This window comes from Corvus cornix, chromosome 3 (assembly GCF_000738735.6).
Source record: "Corvus cornix cornix isolate S_Up_H32 chromosome 3, ASM73873v5, whole genome shotgun sequence".
NCBI classification, from domain to species: domain Eukaryota; kingdom Metazoa; phylum Chordata; class Aves; order Passeriformes; family Corvidae; genus Corvus; species Corvus cornix.
The window spans coordinates 108,077,946-108,099,277 of NC_047056.1; the positions used below are offsets into that span (position 1 = coordinate 108,077,946).

The 21,332-nt window shown below is 39.5% G+C and overlaps 1 protein-coding gene across 1 annotated transcript in view; it reads left to right on the forward strand.

The window, feature by feature from the left end:
• MFSD2B (major facilitator superfamily domain containing 2B) overlaps positions 1-21,332 on the forward strand; it is a 58,577-nt gene that overhangs the window by 4,308 nt on the left and 32,937 nt on the right. The window contains exons 2-8 of the mRNA XM_039568411.1: positions 1,072-1,188; positions 4,925-5,049; positions 8,055-8,178; positions 9,341-9,419; positions 13,462-13,631; positions 17,727-17,817; positions 17,912-18,033. Of these exons, the coding sequence (XP_039424345.1) occupies positions 1,072-1,188; positions 4,925-5,049; positions 8,055-8,178; positions 9,341-9,419; positions 13,462-13,631; positions 17,727-17,817; positions 17,912-18,033 (828 nt within the window). The remainder of the gene's footprint in view (positions 1-1,071; positions 1,189-4,924; positions 5,050-8,054; positions 8,179-9,340; positions 9,420-13,461; positions 13,632-17,726; positions 17,818-17,911; positions 18,034-21,332) is intronic.

The following is a 21,332-nucleotide window of genomic DNA, read 5'->3' on the forward strand; positions in this document are numbered from 1 at the left end:
AAAGTCAGAATTTTGATTTGATGTGTCGTCCCTCTGAAAGGAATACAGGATTAACAAAGAGTCATTTTCTTCCTTTATTTTAAATTTTATGGCATAAAATTAAATGCTAAGATTTTTTTTTTAAAGGCTTTCCAGTATTCTTGAACTTCTACTGTTAGAAAAAGAAGTGTTCTTCATTAGGATTTCTATTAGAAACTGTGCATTTCTTGTATTTTAATTGCTGGTATGAAACCTTATTTTTAACATTTATCTTATTCTTATTTGGCAGTTATATTCAAGAATATTCTTGGTGCTTATGGTACTTTTCAAAGATCAAAAGGCGAATGAGAGAGCACAGTTTTGCAAATTTTTTAAAATACTCTTGGAGTGATTTTCTAAAGAAGACTTGGGCCCAAAATCACTTTCCATATTATGCCAATTTTCACACAGATGTAAAAAGTCAAGTCAAAAGGAAGATATGCAAAGTCAAGTGACTTTGCCAGTGTCACACCAGCATTTTGTGACAAAGGAGGGAACAAAGCACAAATGTCTGGGATCTGTTTGGTCTGCATTTGACTGTGGAACTTTCTGTGAATGTTGTTTAATTACTGTGGTATGAGAGTATTTATCAATTATTGTTATCTCAAGGATTAATATGAGAATTTTTTTTTTTAAAAAAAGTAAAAGTTTTCAACCCTAAAAAATATTAATTAAACATTCAAAGACAAAACTAAGTTCAGATAATAGTGTAGCACTTCCCTGCTGCTTCTTGCTTAATTGTAGACTTGTTTCCTTTTAATAGCTTGTGAGAAGAAGGTAGGTAAGCCTGAGGGTCATCACAACTCACTTTTGGGAACACTGTAACCTGTTTTCACGGGCTGAATTAGAGAACAAACCCATTAAAAATCAAAGTAACGAGCACCCAAATGCCTGTTGATGATAGGGGTTGAGGGCATATGGATTTATTAGCAGAATAGCTGTGAAGCAAATACATTAAAGTGGTGCTAACTATAGACTTTAACCTTATCACTTGTGTAGCTTTTAACTTGTGCACCTTGGTTTACTCAGAGTTTGTTCTGCTTCCTCTCACAGGAATACAGGCTCTCGATGTGCAGCAAACTGTGTTATGCCATAGGAGGTGCCCCAAACCAAGTGGCAGGGAGTGCTGCTTCTTTCTTCCTGCAAATCTACCTGCTAGACATAGCCCATGTAAGTAGCACAAGAAACATTTGCAGACTGTAGACTTAACTCTGATATTGCCAGCGATGTCCCTGGAATGATAAAAGGGGAATTAGCTAATAAATATTTCAAATTGTCTTGTTGTCATTGCCTCTAGCTGTTCAGCATCCTGGAAACCACATAAACTTGTCCAGAATTAATTTTTTTCCACTAGTTTCCTTTCTGTCTTGAGGTGGCTGTTGTTCACTTTTAGTTTGGGAGCATTATTAGAACTTTGGGTGCTGTAGAGCTCACACACTTGCAGACACAAGGAAAATGAGTTCTCAGTGTAAAGAGTCAAAGAGTGTAAGACACAAGACATCTGAAAACATTAATAGCACCATGCTGAGGTTGTGAAGTTTTGTTCATTTGGTTTAGTTAAAAATCACTCCAGTTGCACCTAGTAGCTAACATCATTTCACACAAATTTTATTTGGTTTGTCTAAGGTAATTTCGTGGCAAGGAAAGCAGAGTTATCCTTCCTGAAGGTTCTTTGCTTCCAGTCTGTGGCTCTCTGGTGCAGAATCAGACCTGGTGAAACAAAGCAGTAGGAGTCATCCCATTCATCTGAGTTTCAGCTGCTCCAGCTAGATTTCAGAACAGCAGAGACACAAAGAAAATCAATCCATAAGCAATTTTTACTGTTTTGGATTGTCTTGGGTGCTTGCATGGTTACTAGGTGGGATAGAGAAAGTATTAGGATAGGAAAAAGGATTTTAGGGAGTTGAGGCCAAATTGCAGGGACTGTGAGAACAGATGTAAAACTACATGAGGGACTTCAGCACTGATGACTGTTCCTATTTGCTGGAAAAAAACAGAAGGTTCTGGGTCAGATATCATTACCCATGCTGTCTAAAGACAGGATATATGACTGGAGGTGTCCAGAAGTTTGGGTTGATGTTTTTCCTATAAAAGTGCGGTATTAAAAACTGACTTGTGACTTACTTAATAAAATTGGCAACACAGTAAGGTGGGCATGTACAACTGAGGTCATCATGAGTGTCTTGTTGAGATCAAAGTCACAAGATGTAGAAAAGGAGCCAGTTTTGGACAGCAGTGTCAAAGATGTCAAGTGGATGGTGTGGAATCAGAGCAGTTGGAGGCAGAAAAAGGAGCTTGGGGGTACAGGAGGGAGGTGGAGCCCCTCTGACTGAAGCTGTTGCCCACTGACGTCAAGGATGGCAATACAAGACATTGGAGATGATGAAGCAGGAACTGAATGAGAAAAACCCTAACACCATTTTCCCAGGGTGCTTAGAAATATGGCAATTTCCCCATTCTTTGCTTATCACAGAAATTGAAAATTCTTGAAGCAAGGGACTGTTCCTTCATGTGTTTGTGTGCATTGTCCAGAAAGCTGGGGTCCCATCCATGCATCTTTGGGCACTACCTAAATTAGTGACATCAAAATATTAATTTTATTACCAAGCTTCTACTGAAACCCAATAATTTTGCTAAATGTTTGTAATATACTTACACTTTCATTAAGGGGCTTAATTATTTGTTCCCTGATGGTTTAGTCTGTTCTCTGAAGTAGTCGTGCAGGGACAGGATTTATTTCAAGGCCTGATAAATGGCTTTGAAATCCTGTGTTCTTTTCCACACGTTTTCAGGGGTGAGGATGTAATTTTATAGTCACTACCTGGATTTATTTCTTGCCCATTTAGAGGGCAGAACTGTTTTAGCTTCTTGAGAGAATGTGGAAGTCACCAAGTGTAATCTTTCATACATAATCTGGATCCTAAGAAAATTATATTTTTATTAATTTTCTGTAACTTACAGTTTCTCAATTTGAATTCCTTGTTCCACCTAAATTACCTGTATAGACGACAGACATAAATGTAACTCCAAACCACACAGGATCCTTGAGTCAAATTGCTAGAAAACACCAAAATTCTCTGTAATAACCTCTCAATAAAAGGATCCTGGTTTTTATTCCTTTTGAGATGGGTGAATTTAGCATATTTTGTCTTGTATTTTATTAATGCTGGAAAGTTTCTGGCATTGGTGCTGACAGACACTGTCTAGATTTAGGAGACAGGAAAATGCAGCCAAGGGATGTATAAGCTCATACCAATGATGAAGACAGGGTGATTATGCAGACTCCACTCCTAACATGAAAGAGATTTTGCTTTTTCCTCAAAGCTTTTTCCACCTCTGTGTATCTCATATCCACTTCCTTTCTGTCTCTTCGAGTTATTTGAACAAAACACCAATGTGGAACTCACCTAATTTGTAGTTTTGTGTTCTTGTGTCCCTCATAACTGCAGTATTTCAACCCCTCTATCTTTCTGACTGCTATTTTGTGCTTATTTTGCCTGCCCTGTCTCTTGAGGAGCAGTAGTGACCTGTGGGCTGTCCTGGTGCAGCCCCCACGGCGAGTCTGCCTCAAGGCTGGTGGGCTACTTGCCACCCTGTCTGTGGGAGGACACGGGCCAGCAAAGGTGATGAGCTGGTGGTGACAGGAAGATTGGCTGTCACTGCAATTTCACCTGATTTGGGCTAAAATGTAACAGGGGTGATGACAGAAGTCCGTGGCACCTGCCTTTTGTCCTGGTCATCCAGGACATTTAGAGGTCACTGCTTCCTTCTTTCACCTCTGAGAGAACACCTACAGCAAATCCTGCAGGCAGGCGACCTGCACCAGCTGGAAGCCTGGTGATGCTGCCTGGGAGACAATATCCTGTGCAGGAAAGCAGGGGATACCTGCTCAACACCTGCTTGGTGTTGTATCAGCTGCATTGTCCAGCATGGTAGCACTGGTGTGATGAAGCACAGAGAGGAAGGGATCTTGTCTGCTCTTGCTGTTTAAGCCACATAAGCTGTTTCAGCAGCTTCTCTCAACAACTGGTGTGAGGAACATTCATATTTGTATAGGTTTCAATGACTGCTTTTTTTTCAGGACTGTTGTTGCAATGACATGAATAGAGCACTTGGAAGAGAACCCACCTTTTTTAACTATTGTGTGATGGGAATTCCCAAGCTCTGCACAGATACATGTGAAGAAATAACTGCCTTGCCTGGGATAAACTGTATTTCTATATAGGTCCTCCTGGGTTAATTTCAGAGGTTTTTCTTCTTGGCCATTTTATTCTTTCGTAATCCATGAACATTTTTCAAGTGAGATGTGATGGACACGTGCTGGCAACTTTGATTTGAACAGATGTGCCTTACGCAATTCAGTTGTCACCGCTCAGTCTCGAGTGGATAAATTCTGTTGTGCAACAACCTCTTCCTCAGCCACATGCCACCAGTTGGCAGCCTTGTTGCTAATCTCAGGAGAGGAAAAAAAGCATTAGTGCGTGTAAACAACCCCCTCCACCATTTTCTAGATCAGGTCAAGGTAAAGATCTGAGGAGATGGAGATGTGGGGGGAAAAAACAAGTGGCTAATTACAGAGGGACTCTGTCAGATTGTATGACTAAAACAAGGACTATGCTGTTTGACTATCTGATCCATTTTCCTCATCCTAAACACATTCAGGATCTTCCCTTCCTTGCATTTTTCCCCTCTAATCCCTTAATTCACAGCACCTCTCTCAGTGTCTCATTTGTTTGCTATAGGTAACCAATAGGAATCTCTATGACAGCAGCAGATGTGTTTTGTAAACGAACTATCATTATTCTTTAAAACACTGAGGTGTTTTTTTCTGGAAAGTTGCTTTATGCTGTTTCATTGTATTGTGAAACAATGGATCTTGTTTATTGTATTCTGTCTGTACTTTCAGATTACTCCATTTCATGCCTCTTTGGTGCTGTTCATTGGCAAAGCCTCAGGTGCAGTTACTGATCCTGTTGCTGGATTTTTTATTAGCAAAAGTAGATGGACAAAAATTGGCCGGCTCATGCCTTGGTAAGCATAAATGTGTACATGTATTTACATGTATATGTGAATATTGAGTGTTGTGATCATACAGCCACCTCACTGAAGTAGTCAAGGGTTGTATTCATTCCACATATATCAAATAAAACCAAAAAATTGTCATGTCATCTTTAACTTATTCACGCATGAAAACACAGAAGAGATTTTCTAACACTGGAGACACAAACAAATAAAGCCAAGAGACCGTATTTTTAACAAAACTGGGAGCTGAGATCTAAAACTTTTCTTAAATCTGTGGTTGAATTTTCGTCTCTGTCTAGATTTCTTTAGTTGGACTTCAGTCTTCCACAAAGTTGGAACTTATTTCTACTTATGTCCTAGAGTGCCTTCACTTGGAAAAGATCGGGCCATGATAAAGGAACTCAAGGTCATCTATGCCACAAGGCATGTGTTCATTTGGCTTTTTAGTATTTTGGAAGTCATGGGGAGATTGACTACTTTGTGAAATAGGGAGTCTTTCATCACTTTATCTCATACATTATAAGGAAGCACTGTAAGATATTTTGAGTTAACTGGAAATTTTGAATTTATATAACCCACAAACTTGATTTACAACAAAAATCTAAGAGTAAATGTTGTGTCCTAAGCAAAGAAGTTGGAATTTCATGGAAAAAACCCCAGTTTTTAGCTGGTGGCTCTCTTTCTGCTGTGCATTTTTACAACTGCAGAAACTTGTCCATGGGCAGCTTATATCTGACAAAAGAGAGAAGGCAAGTACATATTGGAAAAAGGCTGAGATCAGATGCTCTTTGCCCAGTAGGAACAGGGCCTTCAGGTTGAACTTAAGCTTTTTGTCAAGTCTCATTGGAAAAGAGGAGCTTGCTGCTGTTTTTCTTTTCAGGATTTGGTTGGAGGCCAGGTAAATGCTGTGGTTTTTAATGACCACTGAATTAACCAAATAAGAAAGCTATTCAAAAAGAAAGTAATGAAATTCTTATACAAATGCCATTAGAAGTGTTCTGATGCTTTTTCTTTTTTAAGTTCTCTGAAAATACAGCAAGTGCATGTGTTTGTTGTTAGTGTTAAATTGCTGTTAGAATTACTCCTGTCCAAGCACAAGCATGAACTTATCAGCCCTTTTCACTGTAAACCAGCTCCAGCACATCTTGCACTTCTTAAAGGAAAAGTGCTTATCTAACCCCGCCTTTCATCAAACAGCTGCTTGCTTTACGAACGATTTTGTCTGGGGTTTTTTGGTAATGCTAGTATTTTCATGGGAGTTTTATTCCTAGACTTTGAGACTCAGGCCATTTTTATACAAAGCAAAAAATGGGGCTTCCCTTAGCTTAAAAATACTTCAGTATTTTGAAATTTTTCTGACTTCTTAATAATCTAGAGTGAAGCAATGGAATTTTTTCAGTCAGAAAAGCTTGCCAGCAAAGCAGGAACATTCGTAAGAGAGGTGAATGTTTAACTGTCACTTAATACTGTCCTCAATATAATACAAAGTCATCAATCACTTATTTAATGGCTTTAAAAGGCAGAAGCAGACATTGACTTGAAATACTGGTTGAACATTTTGTCAAAAGAGATGATAGCAGACAATCAAATATTCAGCAGCTCCAGCGAGGCTTTGAAAACTCCCTGGCATTGGAGAGGAAAGGAAAATATGGGAAAGGGGACAACAGTGCTAAGAGGGTTTTTGATAAAAAGTTGCACGAAGAAGTGACTGAAGATACTTAGTGTGGTGACTCTGCCTGGAACCATCTGGAAGAGCTCAGGCTTTTGGAGAGGAAGGTAAATTCCCTGAGATGTGTTAGGATTTTACCCTTGTTTATGCTTTCCATTGCTGTGGGTGAACTGTGGGCTGGGGACCAGAGGGACAGAGAATACCAGAACCTGGCACTTTCCTGGTAAATGTTCAGCTCCCAGTGATGCTGTCCATCCCAAAGAGCAGTGTGGGAAAGCCATTGTTTTACTAAACTATTTACCCACATTACTCTTTTGTATTCCAGGTTTTCAGTTCACGATTGCAAAATAATCAGCTGACCCCCAACGTCAGTAGTGCTGTTGTGAAGGGATTAATCTGTTTTCTCTTTTATGTGTTTGGAAATTTTTTGTTAGGATCTTGGTCATCTAAATACATTGTTTGATGCCTGATTTACAAGAATACAGGATAGCCCTGATGCTGCTGCAGCTCAGACTTTTAGGAAATAATAACATCTGACTAATTCTGTGTCATGAAGTTTGACAAGTGCTATTTGCCTGAAATAGGTTTTAGAATAATGTAATTAATTGCTGGTTAATGGCAATGTCTGGAATATAAGTTTCTTTTTTTTTTAAAGCCACCTTTTTCTCCAGAAGATGATCCTTTTGTGTTTGAAGTGATTAGGAGTTAAAAGGAGGAAATGATCATATACCCAATTAGATACAGAGTGTAGGAGCTTTCCATTGTCTCTTATCCTTTTTTCAGTATTTTTAAGTTTATCAACATATTTGTGCTTGCTTGAAGTAGCAGTGAAGAGACTAAATTCAGGGGAAAACCAAAGGTGCTAAAATTAGAAGAGGGAATCTCAGTAATAAGTAAGCTCATGTAAAAGTTGCTAGAGTATGCAGAGACATAATGACAGAGCTTAGTTTTCAGTGGTTCTGTCTAATAAATATGTAATCTGAGACATGTGCCAAGGAATGGCAATGTAGGTGTGCTGTTGCAGTGCATGTGCAAGGAAATTTGTCTCTTCTGAGAGGGATATTAATTTAAGTGCAGCTCTTTTCTTTCAGATTTGTTGGTTTTTTTCTACTTTATGGAAGTATTGACATGTGTATTTACGTATTTTATATTAGTATTAATGTATTTTATATTAATCTGTGTATTTAATGCACACTAACTTTTGATATTTAAAAGCATGACATTACTTCAGTTAGAAAAACTGCACATAAAATAAATTGTATTATATTGATTATTAGCAGGAAAACTTAATGTGCTTTGCTATCATTATGTTAAGATTCCTGATGTGTGTTAATCTTCTTTCCAGGGTGCTGGCATGTACACCCTTCACGATAGTGTCCTATTTTTTTATGTGGTACCTGCCTCCATTTGTATCAGGAAGAGTTGCTTGGTACCTGACTTTCCACTGCCTTTTCCAAGCACTGACCACAGTAAGTAGACTACAGGTTCATGATGTTCTCAGCAGTAACTCACTTGTTGTCTGTCTATATTAAAGCATTCCTATTCAGTAAACTTGTTTTCACATTTTACTTCAATTTCTAGTGAGTTTAAGGGACAGGCAGATGTCCTTTTATCAAACTTCCTGCTGGTTGATGGTTTCTGCCAATGCTTTCTCTGGCAAATGAACTGCTAATTCATCTGGGTTACCACCAGTGCCCTCAACTCGTTCTTGTATAGATGTTTAGATTCCTAATTCCAGTTAGACATCCAACTTCTCATAACTTCTGTTCTCAGGAGCAGATTAGGAATTCTGTATTCCTGTGTTAAGCATCAATATTTCTCTAGGTCCTTTTCCCCCCCGGTAGAAAGATGGTCCAGAAGACGTCCATTATGGTTTTAAATAACTTCTTCCCTCTTTCTTTTGAAAGAGAAGCACAGATTTTCCATGGCGGAGTTTTGAAAATGTACACACTTGCCATGTTTGATGGAGGTGAACAGAAATCCATATTGTACAAACATTGTAAGACTTAGTTTGGCTACAGATCTCTGGGGTGGTGGGAACACCACAGAGAACTTGATTGTTCTAGCAGGTTTATGTCCCAGTTCCCCTGCAGTGCTCTTAATTTATTCTTAAGTTAACGAGTGTGTGGCAAAATGGTGCTGAAGACAAAGTAGTTTTCACTATTATCTCCTGGATTTACATAATTAGACAAATATTTGAAATATTTTGGGTATATGTGTAGTCTTCTGGCTTGAATAAAGTGGAAAACTATATTTCTTCTTTATGGCTTTGCTTCCTGTTAGTTAGCTCAAGCTAGGAACATGATGGTGTCCTAGTGCAAAGAAAGCCAAATTCTTTAGAGTCTATCTGTGAAGGATGTTTTCCCAAGGAAACTGAAGGAGCCCAACATTAAGGTAAACCCTCTTCATATTTTATTATTTGTCTTCTGAAAAATACTGATTTCCTTTTATATCCTTTACAAACCAGACAGAAGCAGGTCTTTGTGCTAAAAAATTGGTTGAGGGTACTAAATGTTCTAAATGAATGTTCTAAATTAATTCTGAGGTCCCATTAAACCATTTTCTTGGATATCAAAGGAATACAGAAGTTTTACCCTGACATTTCCTAAGTCATCTTTTTTCTTTCCATAGTTATTCCAAGTACCATACTCTGCCCTCACCATGTTTCTCAGCACAGACCAGAAGGACAGAGATTCTGCAACAGCATATCGTGAGTTTGATCTGGGCTCTCTCTTGGGGATTAGGACTGAGTTTTACTGAAAATCATTCTTAATCTATAGGAAGTTCCTCATGATTTGTGTCCCTAAACTGGACTTTTATAAGAATGTTTTAATATGTGATGAAAATTAATTTGTCTTCAAAGGAATTGCATTTTTCTATCTAGATAGGAGACATTAATATTTCATTGTCTCAAATTGTCTGATTAGCTATAAAACTCTTTTTGGTTTATTGCTAGCCAGAGGAAACAATAAAAATCACTCTTAACCAAGCAAGGGCAAGGAATAATGATTTCATTTAAAGGTGATTTGTAGGGGGAAAAGCAAGAAACATTCAATTAAAGTAGGTATGAAAGTCTTTGTGAGGAGTTTGTTGTTTTGGTTTTATTTTGGGTTTGTTGTTTTGTTGCCTTCTTTTCTTTAGTTCATATTTCCTTAGATTTATGTGTTTCATGTTATATTCAAATCCCAAACTTGTTTTCTCTGAAAAAAAATTGAGAATTCATAGAACCAAGACAATTAACCTCACCAAAAAGGAGAGTAATTTTGTGTGCATGTTCACACCAACTGAAATCTCTTTTTTCATTTCATCTGTGTTTTTTTAATTAATTCTGACGTACACCAGGTAGTTTAAGGGCAGATCTTGTTGTAATATAACTAGCACTCTGACTGTATTAGTTAAAAGAATGAGGCTTTCCCGACCATATCTCTGGCTCTTCAACAACATAAACCAGACAAACTTTTTTCCTTTGAAGCAAATCAGTCAGACCAAAGGAAGTGCAGTGAAAATATTTTCGAGATTTCCTGTATAGATCATAAATTGAATGCAAGAACAAATTGCTCCCCTCCTGCTCTCTTCAACTCTGTTTTCTTGCCTTCTTTACTGTGTAGCTGCATTAAGCAAGGTAAAGAGAAAGAAGTCAAATATTACATGAAAGACTTTTCTATGTCTCAACTTGTCCTTCAGTGTTGCTTTAGAATAACTTGTAGGTTTTTGTGTTGCATCTGTTTTCTCTTCCTGGCAAGATCCCTTTTCTCTTCCATTAGTCCTTCTAACCCTCAGCATACTTGATTATGTTGAAACCCACAGAGGCACAGCGAAATAGACAGAAAGATAAAAATGTAATGTCAAAAATTCTAGATACGATATCCCCTGAGCAACCCAATCCCTGTTCAGACACATGGAACAGTTGTAATTTGCATTATCATCAACTACCTTTAAGAAAAAGTCTAGGCTGGCAGTCACAGGACAGGACTAAACAGCAGGAGATTCCAGTTGTGTTATATTCTTTGGCACTGACTGTATTCTGAGTCATCTGGCCTAAATTCTAAATAAATCCCTGTACCTAGTGTTTTCTCTTGTCTGGTTTTATGTCTTCAGAGGCTGTGATCCAAATGAATGTGCTTTCTGATCTTCTAGTCCCATGCAAGGCTTCACAGGCACGTGAAACTTGTGCTCATAAAAGCTGTTGAACTCCGTGGCTGAGAGGTGTCACACATATATAGTGTAATTTTATTGTTCAGAAAGGGTTTAACTTCTGAGTGTACAGCTGCTCTCCTAAACCAAATAAAGGTGGCGGAATGAACCATAGTTTTGACTTCTCAAGTGTTGGTATTTTTGTGTATGTTGATATAATATTTGTTTGGAGCAAAGTTTTCTTGTAATGGTTATGATTATGTGAGAACATTGGTTTTTTATCTTTTTCTTTTTTGGTAAGTGTTTTACTTAAACCCTTTTGCCTCTCTTTGGGCTTCATAGAGGATTCTTCTTGTTGATAAACTGCCTTGGATGCAGTCAGTTGTTCAGGCATTTCTTCAACTGTTAAAGAAAAACAACTGTGCAATATGAAGTGTGCTCTTAAAAATAAGGTTGGGATCAGAGGATCCATTACCCTCTGCTGGAGACAAGAAGAACTACTTATTATAAATTTTATTCTGCTGTTACCATGAATGCAAGGTAGAAATACTGGATTCCCAAGTTGCTTTAACATAAATCCTACTTACATTCTGGCCAAAATATAACCTACTTCAAGGTACAATCAGCTGGCAGATCAGCTTTCTTGGCTGATGTGGAAAGTAGTACATCATAAATTCTGAGCACACAAGAACTTTGAAGGATACCTGCTTCTCAGCTCTTGCTACTACTTAGAAAATAAAGTTTCATGCTGGCTGCATTTCTGGTGCCTCTAATGATGCTTCTGAGTTTTATTCTATACAAGGGCTTGATAAAATGCAGATGTAGAGCCCTAGACAAAGATTATAAATGTGTAGGTGGTGTTTTAAATGAAAGGGTGATTTTAGTGGGTTGCCTTTGCACTGAGTTTGGAAGCTCTGCAACGCCCAGCTGAGACCAGTTTGCGTCCAAACACTTCAGACCAGATTTGGGTTAGATTTTGTTCCGGTTTGGCCAAATTTAGAAATATATCCTCTGTTTAGAGGCATAGAAAGGCACAGGAATTAATTTCTGGGCATAGGCAGCAATATGGGATACACATCATAAGGTCACCCCAAGACAGATTTCTACCATCTGCCAGGATTTTTGTGTGTATGGACTGAATTGCAACGTTGCTGGTAAGATTGGATGTGAAGTTTGGGCAAGGAGCTTTTTTTACTTCCCATTAGTTTAAATTAATGTTACATGGCACCTCAAATTTTCCACTCAAAAGCATTTGCAGTTTGTGAAGAGAGTAGCAATAGTTTAAAAGGTCCAAGTCTCCTAGGGAGCCTCTCTTCCCTTTTCCTTACTGGATCTTGCATAACCACACACAGCCTGCATTTCTGCACTGTCTGAGCCCCTCGCAGTCTGTGTGCATTGCCGTCCCTTTAGATGGTGAAGAATTTTTATTCCTTTACAGGAGCACACAAACAGCCACGTGTCTGACGTCATCCAGGAAGGCTGTTATAGATCAGGAGACTTGAATAAACATGAGCCTAGGAGCTTTTGAAATGCCTGTCACTTCCTGAGGGGAGTATGATAGCCACCAGGACACAACCTGCTCTGGAAGCATCCCTTCAGAATCCCCTGTGGTGCTTCTGAGAAAGGAACATGGGACTCTGGGAGCCACTGAAAGAGAAAAAATAGAAAAAAAGCCTGAATCTTGGGTCAATGAGAAGTCCATTCCCTCATAAATGGAGAGACTTTGCCCCTGTCGTTAATCTGTTCATGCAGTCGGCCCTATACATCTTTATGCAAAATGTGTAAAGAGAGTCTCTGGAACTAGGACAGGAATTCAGTACCTCCTGCCCATGGGGATGCTGGGTATGGTCATATTGCAGGGAAACGGGCATGGTAGGCTTGAAATCCCTCAGGGTGAGGAGGGTCTAGAACCCAAATTTCTCACCATTCTCCTCAACAGAGCTGCAAGATGTGGTCAGTTTGTTGATCAATTTCATGAGATGATGCCCATGGTTAGATTTTTGCTTTCCTAAGTGGAGGCTTTGGTTATTTTTTTAGATGATCTTTTTTTTTCTGGTGAGAGTTAGTGATCTGGATCATTCTCTGAGGTAGAGGTAGATAGTTCTGCCTGACTCTGGCCTTAGGCAATTAAGAACAGCACCTGCTGTTTCCAAGAGTTTTGTAGCTGTACTATTTCCATAAACCTGAGGTATCACTTTATTTTTCAGTTGGAGGACTCAGAGGTCTGATTAGATAAGTATTTCACAAGTTACTGTCAAGTTTGAGATGAATAGTCTGATGTCATGACTCCAAGTCCTGCTTTGGAGAAAATGGCATTTAAAAAGTAGTTCTACTCTGGTCCTCAAGATGAAAGATCTCCACGTTATCCACTTGTGGCTCTTAATCTCAGCATTCAGCATCTCATGCAGCTTGTGTGGATGCTTCTTCTCAAAGCTGATCAGAAAAACAAATGACAAAACTCTTTTTCCTTGAAACTGTTCTATTACTGACCTTCCAGTTCTGCTGTTCTTTGCATTACTCATTCCTGTAAAAGGAAATTGTTTGATGACATTTCTCTTCAGTGAGACAAATGAGCAAGATTCTCATCCTCAGCGCACATTTGTGCTTCTGTTTTTTAGGAATGACCATGGAAGTGCTTGGGACCTTGATTGGAGCTGCACTTCAGGGGCAGATTGTGGCCAGTGCTCATGTCTCTCCCCACTGCACTGTGAATCCCTCACTAAACACCACTGACTCCTGGCATGATGCTCCCAGCATTCCAGACCCCTCAGATCCCCTGTCTCATCAAGTAAGTGTCTATGGGAACACATTGAAATGTATAAAATACAGAGAAGGGTGGGGATGTTCCTCTAATACCATATCATATCCATCTGCATGAGCACAAATGCGACTTCCTTGAAATCAGTGATGTTGGAGCTGAGGCGGTGACCCTGTTGCAAACAGTGCTTCCCATCTTTGCTGTCTTTGCAACCCCTCCTCAGTGTGACAGCATAATTTCTCTGAGAAGCTTTGCAGGGGGTGCCAAACCTATAAAGTAGCTGTGAGGGACATGGCCATCCTTTGTTTTCACTAGGGGCTGATTTACAGTTTATAGAAGCTTAGAAAGAAAAGCTAAAGAGCCAGAGGAGGGTCACAAAAATTGTCAGAACGTTGGAGCACTTCTGTAAATACAGGCTGAGATTTGTTCAGCCTGGAGGAGAGAAGGCTCCAGGGAGAACTTACTGCAGCCTTTCAGTACAAAAAGGGGGCTTTTAAGAAAGATGGGAGAAACTTTTAACCAAGGCTTGTAGTGACAGGACAAGGGGGAATGGTTTTAAACTGAAAGAGGGTACATTTAGATTAGATATCAGGAAGATTTTTTTTACAATGAGAGTGACAAGGTTGCCTAGAGAAGCTGTGGATGCCCCATCCCTGGAAATGTCCAAGGCCAGGTTGGATGGGGCTCAGAGCAACCTGGTCTAGTGGAAGGTGTCCCCACCCATGGCAGGGGGTTGGAACAAGATGATCTTTCAAAGTCCCACCCAACCCAAACCATTCTATGATTCTATGAAAAAATGTTGGCTATAGTAGGATCTTTCAGTTCAGCAACACTGCTTTCCAAAGGAGTTACCACTGGAGATGTCCTGTACAGATAAATGGCAATTTTGTGAGTGAAACTGTAAGTCCTATTTGGAATCTGTACTTTTGTGAAGGTACAAAGCGCTGTTATAAGTAAATGTTTGGTAACAGGCAATTAGTGGGGGCAGATCTCAGTGGTTCACATGTGGAATGAACCTAGGGATCCATGCTTGTTTATTTAATTTGCCATGGCAGACTTTTCCTGTAATTTTTCACAAATAATTAATCTCCTCGTACTTGACTTCTATATTTTTTTGAGAAACAAAGAAGGTTTTATATCTGGGAGGTTCCAAACCTCAGTTAGCACAATTTGATAGTCTTCAATTGTTTCCAGTGGTCTAGAAACAGGCCCTGAATCAAACAATTACCTTGTGGAGTGGGTTTTACCTTGTGTAATCAGCAGATTGTTGGTTCCATTTTACCAACTTCTAGATTCATCCTTTCTTTTTATGCTTTCATCTGTTGCTCTCTCAGTGCAAGTACCAACCAATATATAAAATACCCTATGAAGAAGATTCCTTGACCTGAATCTAATCTCAAATGCTTGATGCAAATGAGGAAGTACATATTTGTGCTCTTCCTAATGTGGTTGAGTAGCTCCTATTACCATGCTTCAGCAGCAGTAAAATCACAAGCTAAAGGCATGTTTTTATCTATGTTTTGAATTCGCATACTCTGGCATCAGCACTGGTGGTCCAGGAAAGGGAATAGTCCTGGCCTTGCCCCATTCCCAGACGCTATTCGCTTTCTCTGTTCCTTACTTTTTCTGGCACAGGCTTCTCATAGAGCTGATCTGGGCAACTGTCTGAGGACACCTGGGCTGCTTCTCTAAGTGGCCATACCATTTTATGGCTGATTAATGTGTTTTGGAAGATGCTTGTTTGGTAACTTGTAGTGTGTGTTTTAACAAGACACAGAACATCATCCTGTCTTCCTTTTTAGCTTCTGGGACAATGGTTTGATGTAAAACACTATTGTGTTTATTATACCTCTGTGAATTGTCAAGATGAGTAGCTTGACAAGTCATGGAGCAAGCTGAATTTCATTGCACAGCAGATTCCCTGTCTGAATCTGCTTCAGACTAAAACCCCCAATTGCTATTTTGAAATCTCTGAAATGGCTTTCACATAAAAAATGACACAATCTTGATTTATTTCCTTTCTGTCTAATCACCTGTGCTTTCCTGTCCTTTTTGAGGTAGGAGGGAGATCGAGAAAGAAACTTCACAATGAGTTGAATGTCAAGTCATTTTTTATTTTTTAAAACTAGTAAAGATCCATAGCATGAAGTAGCCAGAGTTTGTAGGTAGAGGCATTATCTTTCATTAAACTAGATACTAAAACTGGGAAACTATGGGAAAGCTTTTAGACACAAACATTTTTCAGATCTGAAGAAGTTGCAGTGTGACTGGAAACCTGTCCCTTGTTCACACCACACACAGCAGAATATGCACCTAATTAATTGCACAGTAAACAGGAGATGTTGGATCTTGAATTTTGGTTGTATGACTGATGGGCATTAAGTCACAAGTTGAGGCAGGGCTAGATTATATGAACTTGAAGAAACTCCATCAGGAAATATTTAGAGGAGGGCAAATCTTGACTTTCTGTTAGTGCCTTTCAGAAGTATGGCCCTGACCCTTTTTGTTACAAGGACTATTTCTTCTCTGCTCAAGAGCACAACTAGTTTTAAAAACCACTTAGTGAACAACTGATATTATTTTGCTCATTATTGAAAAAAAGGAAATGGAAGAAATGGTTATTTTTAAGCTCTCCTGGAGTTGTTACTATAAGCTTAGGAATGTATCTTTATTACTGGAAACCAAGCATGGGTACTGATAGAGTTGTAGATGGGCTAACAAGTTTTGTTCAGGGTTGGAGAACCTTATTTGGCCTGCCATGAGTATTCTTGATAGTGTAAGCTCAAATTACATTTAATGATGGCCTATGAAATACAATATTTAATTCAAATGCTTCCAGCAAATTAACAAATACGTAAAAACAAAATATAAAATTCACAAAGGAGTCCTGCTACTATCCTTTTTTTTCAGACCATTCTCTCCTGGCTAGGCTGCATTTGAGGCTGAAATTGCCTTGTTTAAGTGAATTCAGGCATCTCCACTACTGCTCTCTGTATTCTGTCCAGGCCATGACCAGCAGTGTGAAAGTACTCTGTGACTTAATTTATATCTCTGATATAAAAAATCCCTCACCTTTATCCCATATAAAGAACATTCCTTTATTTCACCATGTTATTTTCTGAAATGTAAACATCTTAACAAAAGCTGTTTTTTTGAAAATCTTCTATTCTTACATGGTTCATCTGAATATGTTTGCACCTATACTAAGTGTCTTTATATTTGGAAGTACATTCTTATGATTGCATTTTTTACCACCTTCTTCTTAGAATTATAGTAATTTCATCTACAATATATAACCACTAATTTGGAATTCAGTTTTCCTATCAAATAATCACTGTGTCATAAAGCTTTTAACCAGCACTTACTTTATCTTTGATAACACACTCTAAAGTAAATTTTTACATCATACTAAAGCAAAATATTTTTTAAAGCTTTAATCCAAAGTCAGTGTAGTCAGAAATAATAAATGAGACCTTGTGGTGTGGGAAGTATCCTTGGAGGCTTTGCTCCCCTGGATAAAAGGAAGCAAAGATTTCTGAATTTGCTTGAATATTTCCCTAAATAACTGGGAAAACCAGCATGCAAGCTACCATATACTCAAAACATTGGCATGTAAGTATGATTTCTAAAATTCATTATTATCATCATGTATAAATGCAAAAACTGTAGTAACTATGTTTACATCAGTACTGAGGACTCTCCCATCCACCATGAAGTTCCAGATTGCAGTCTGGACTTACTGAAAATTAGAATCCCTCTGTGGATTATGCATGGTTCTGATTAGGTGACTGTGTGTGTCTGTAGTTAGTCTCAATATAAGCAAATTTTTAAAACATTCAGGTTGCCAAGACAGTAACCCTTTTGTTCACAGCCTCTTTTTTTTTTTTTTTTTTTTTCTTCAAGAAATAGATGCTTATATGCCCTGAATTTATCCTAAGACAGGTGTGGTTTATAAACAAACTGCAGAAGTGAACATTTTTCAGAGAGGTAGCAGATAGGCAGTTGGCTGTATGCAGATGGGCATTTCTTCATTTGCAGGTGCCTTACCAAGAAGGGACTGAAATTTTCATAATGACATGTCATTCTCCTGTCACAATTTCAAATGTCTTTTTTTCCTTTTGAAAGGCAAAAGTTTACATGATTGCAGCAGGGGTCATAGCAGGTGTATATCTTCTTGGAATTGTCATTCTTTTTCTTGGAGTAAAGGAAAGGGATGGTAAGTTTCATTTAAATATGCCTTGATTTAATAATAGTTATTTCACATTCCTTTATTGAAAAGATTTTTATTTTATGTATTTTGCTTCTCTTAGATCCTTATGCCTTAAACTCAGACAGAGCAATTCCTTTTTGTAAGGGGCTTGCACTCACCATGAAGCATGGTCCATATGTGAAGCTTACAGCTTCATTTCTTCTCATCTCAACAGCGGTTCAGGTAACTTCATACCCTCTCAGTCTGTGTGTTGGCCTCATTCCACTCTCAGCACGGGGGAGTCTGAAATGCAAATAACCTTTGGCTGGTGACTGGAGGGGTGATCTAGGGGGTGTTGCCTTCCCCTGTAAATCAGTAGGGAACCAGAGTCCTCTTTTGGGGTCCTGTGTGGCTGGAGATGGTTCTTAAAAAGGAGAAGCAAAGCCAAAGTCATGACCATTTAAAGACTTTTTTTTTCCTTTTCTTTTTTTTTTCTCCTTTTCTTTTCTTTTTTTTTTTTCCTTTCCTTTCCTTTCCTTTTCCTTTTTTTTTTTTTTTTTCATAAAAGGTGAAGAACTAGTCCTAGTGACCCAGACTGGGTCATTCTGTGTTATCCATCCACAGTTTCCTGTGGTTTCAATTGCTTAGAAAATGCCTTTTCTCTTCTGTCTGTTCCTCTCTGTGTGTGCCCTGCTTTAAACCATTGCCCCTTTCCTTTGCATAGGTGGCTGCCCTCAGATAGTGGCTGAACTAGGTCTTGTGGAATCTTTTGTGATGGAAGGCATTAGGTCAGAGTAAGAAGACATTCAAAGGCAGGAGGTCTCTCCTGTGTCAGAGTTAGATAGAGCTCATTTTGAAATGAGGACCTGCAATTGGATGTGGCTCTCATGAAAAGATGTGGTGCATCCTCCCAGAGAGAGGAGCTGTAGAAAAGCCACTCAGTAAGGAACCCTCACTCCCCATAGGTCCAGGAGGCTTTTTAAGCTTGATTTTTTGGCTTTGTTCAACTCAGTGAATATGTTATTTTGATGTGAACTTGTACATATCAGTTGAAGTTTACTTTATTTTGAAAAGCAAATAATTGTCGCATTTTTGCCAAGAGACTCTTAGTCACGTGAGCCATTGATCAAATGAATATCAGGACAGAAGGCAGGAGTATGACATGTAAGAGAGCAGTCTGTGCTCACCAGAAGTCCTGGTGAATTACTAAGTTCCTTAGAAGGGCTGCTTAAAAGTTTGTTTGCCAAAGAAGCACTGAACTTTTTTGTTGGCCTGGATTTGGGCACAGCATCTGTTAGTCCTTGCTGGAATACTGAAAGGTGAGAAACAATAGCAGAAGTTATTTCTACTCATATCTGGGAGCTGGAGGTACTGTGACCAGCTGCAGGGACAGGGAGAAGATGAAAGATGAAAGGTCCCTTATTGTCCACATCCTTCCAGCATCCACTCAGTCAGCAGGGATAGAGAGCACATCTAGTTGCTGGCAGCCAACTACTTGCTGACAACACCCAGAGAGGAAAAGATTTTCTGTCAGTTCATATCTCTTTGTTTTGCTATTTGTGCAGACTGAAGGGAAGGCGTGAAGGGAGGCAGAAGCTGGAAGCTATGTTACTCCAGCTCAGCCAGCATGAGCAACCCTTGCTGCTGTTATTTGAGGGAGGGACACTGATATTATGGACTTTAGAGAATGGATCAGTAAAGGAATGGGAAGGTAAAGATGCATTGGCATAATTCCAGAATATGATATCCTATGTCTAAAATTAAGGCAGCATAAACAGGGACACAAACTAGGGAAGGCTTTTGTGATAATAGAGATGGGATACAACTTTTTGAATATCCTAATTTGTATACATATGATTGGCCACCTGTAAGCTACAAGCACACAAAGGAGCAAGAATTGATCATGCTGCTGTGGCATGAGTATTAAATTCTCCTCTGTCACTCCACTTCTGCAGAATTGCTGGAGCTGGCCCTCCATCACATTCAGGTGTTCAGAGTCCCCTGAGTTCTGCAGAAGCACGGTGGTGGCACTGGCTTCACCTGTCATATAACACACTGCAGTTAGGTCCTTCCATCTGATGAGGATTCAGACGTAGGGAGATACCTGACCCAAAGCTACACTCCATATCTGAGGCTGCATACAAAACCAGCTGCTTTACCACAGAAAGTTGGCAGGAGTGTTACTGCAGCTGAAAAGTTACTTGTTTCAGAGTCATAGCTTCTAGAGAAAGATTCATGGCCTTGCTGCGGAAAAGAGAGGGCAGTTTCTTGCAGTAGTCTGTAGCTGTGACAACAAAAGGCACATGGGACATAGGGAATAATGCCTCGAGACAGAATCCTTTCATAGGGCCATTACTGTTTTGGTCAGTTTTATGCTCTGTTAGGTGTGGTTTACCTCTTGTTTACCCCAGCATTACTGGCATGTTATTCCAGTGATAACGGGACAGTTACTGCTTCTTTAAATTGTTGCAAACAAGGGATGAATGAGACTCCCAAATCCTACATTTAACACATCAGTCACCAACCGTATTTAACTAATATGGCATGTGATTGCGGAAGGTATCTTTTCAGCTTGTTACCGGCTAGCGCTTGTATTTCAATGCCTTAGAAAGCCTCGAGCAGCCTTGAGAGGTAGCACAGGCGATCTAGCACTTTAGTAGCTCTAAAATCGGTACCTGAATCAGCTGCAGAACAAATACCATCAGCAGAAGCAAAGAGGGAGAAATATAGCTCCCTGCTCGCTCAATTCCCTGCAGTTAGAAGCCTTTAAATGAGACAGACGACCAGAGATGTTCACAGGAAGGTAGCTGAGCTGCGAGAGGGCGTTTCCCTTCCCTCGAGCATCTTTATTAGGAGAAGGGGAAAGGGGAGGACTGGGGGTGGACCCGGGGCGAGCGGCCAATCAGACCCTGCTGAAGAGTCTTGAGTTACATTTGGCTTTGCCCGCGCTTGGAACAAAGGAGCTTCAAGCACATGTCTTTGGGAGGGGGGAGGGGAAGCTCGGAACAGGCAGCAACAATTCCCTATTTTTTTTTCTTTAAAGCTGGGTTGTAACTCTTAGTAACTTAAAAGTGCATAGAACAGTAACAAAACAACAGTGCAAAATATAATTGTAATCTATCGTCCCTACAACTCGACAGTACCTAGGATGCCTTTAAACTAGTTCCCCAGTCAAAACTCAGGGGTTTAGTCAGGACATCTATGGTATGGAGTATCAGGACAAAGGTGTCCTGGGTTGCAGTGTATTCTATTACCATCCCCATCAGCTGTTGAAATCAGGTGGGGCAGTGTTTCCTTGCCTCTTCCACCCAGACTATCTTTCTGTTAATTGCCCATCATTGTCCTGCCGCCTGACTCAGAGATAACTCCCTCCGGACTATCTTCTGTTAATGAGCCTAATCAACACTTTGCCTCATGACTCATCACCCCATTGTGAGATGCTCCACCCAGAGGGAGGAACCAAGCATCCCATCGTGGATATAATCTGAGGCTGAACACCAGAGACACCGGCTTCCCACTGGATTTCCAGAGGACAGGAGCTA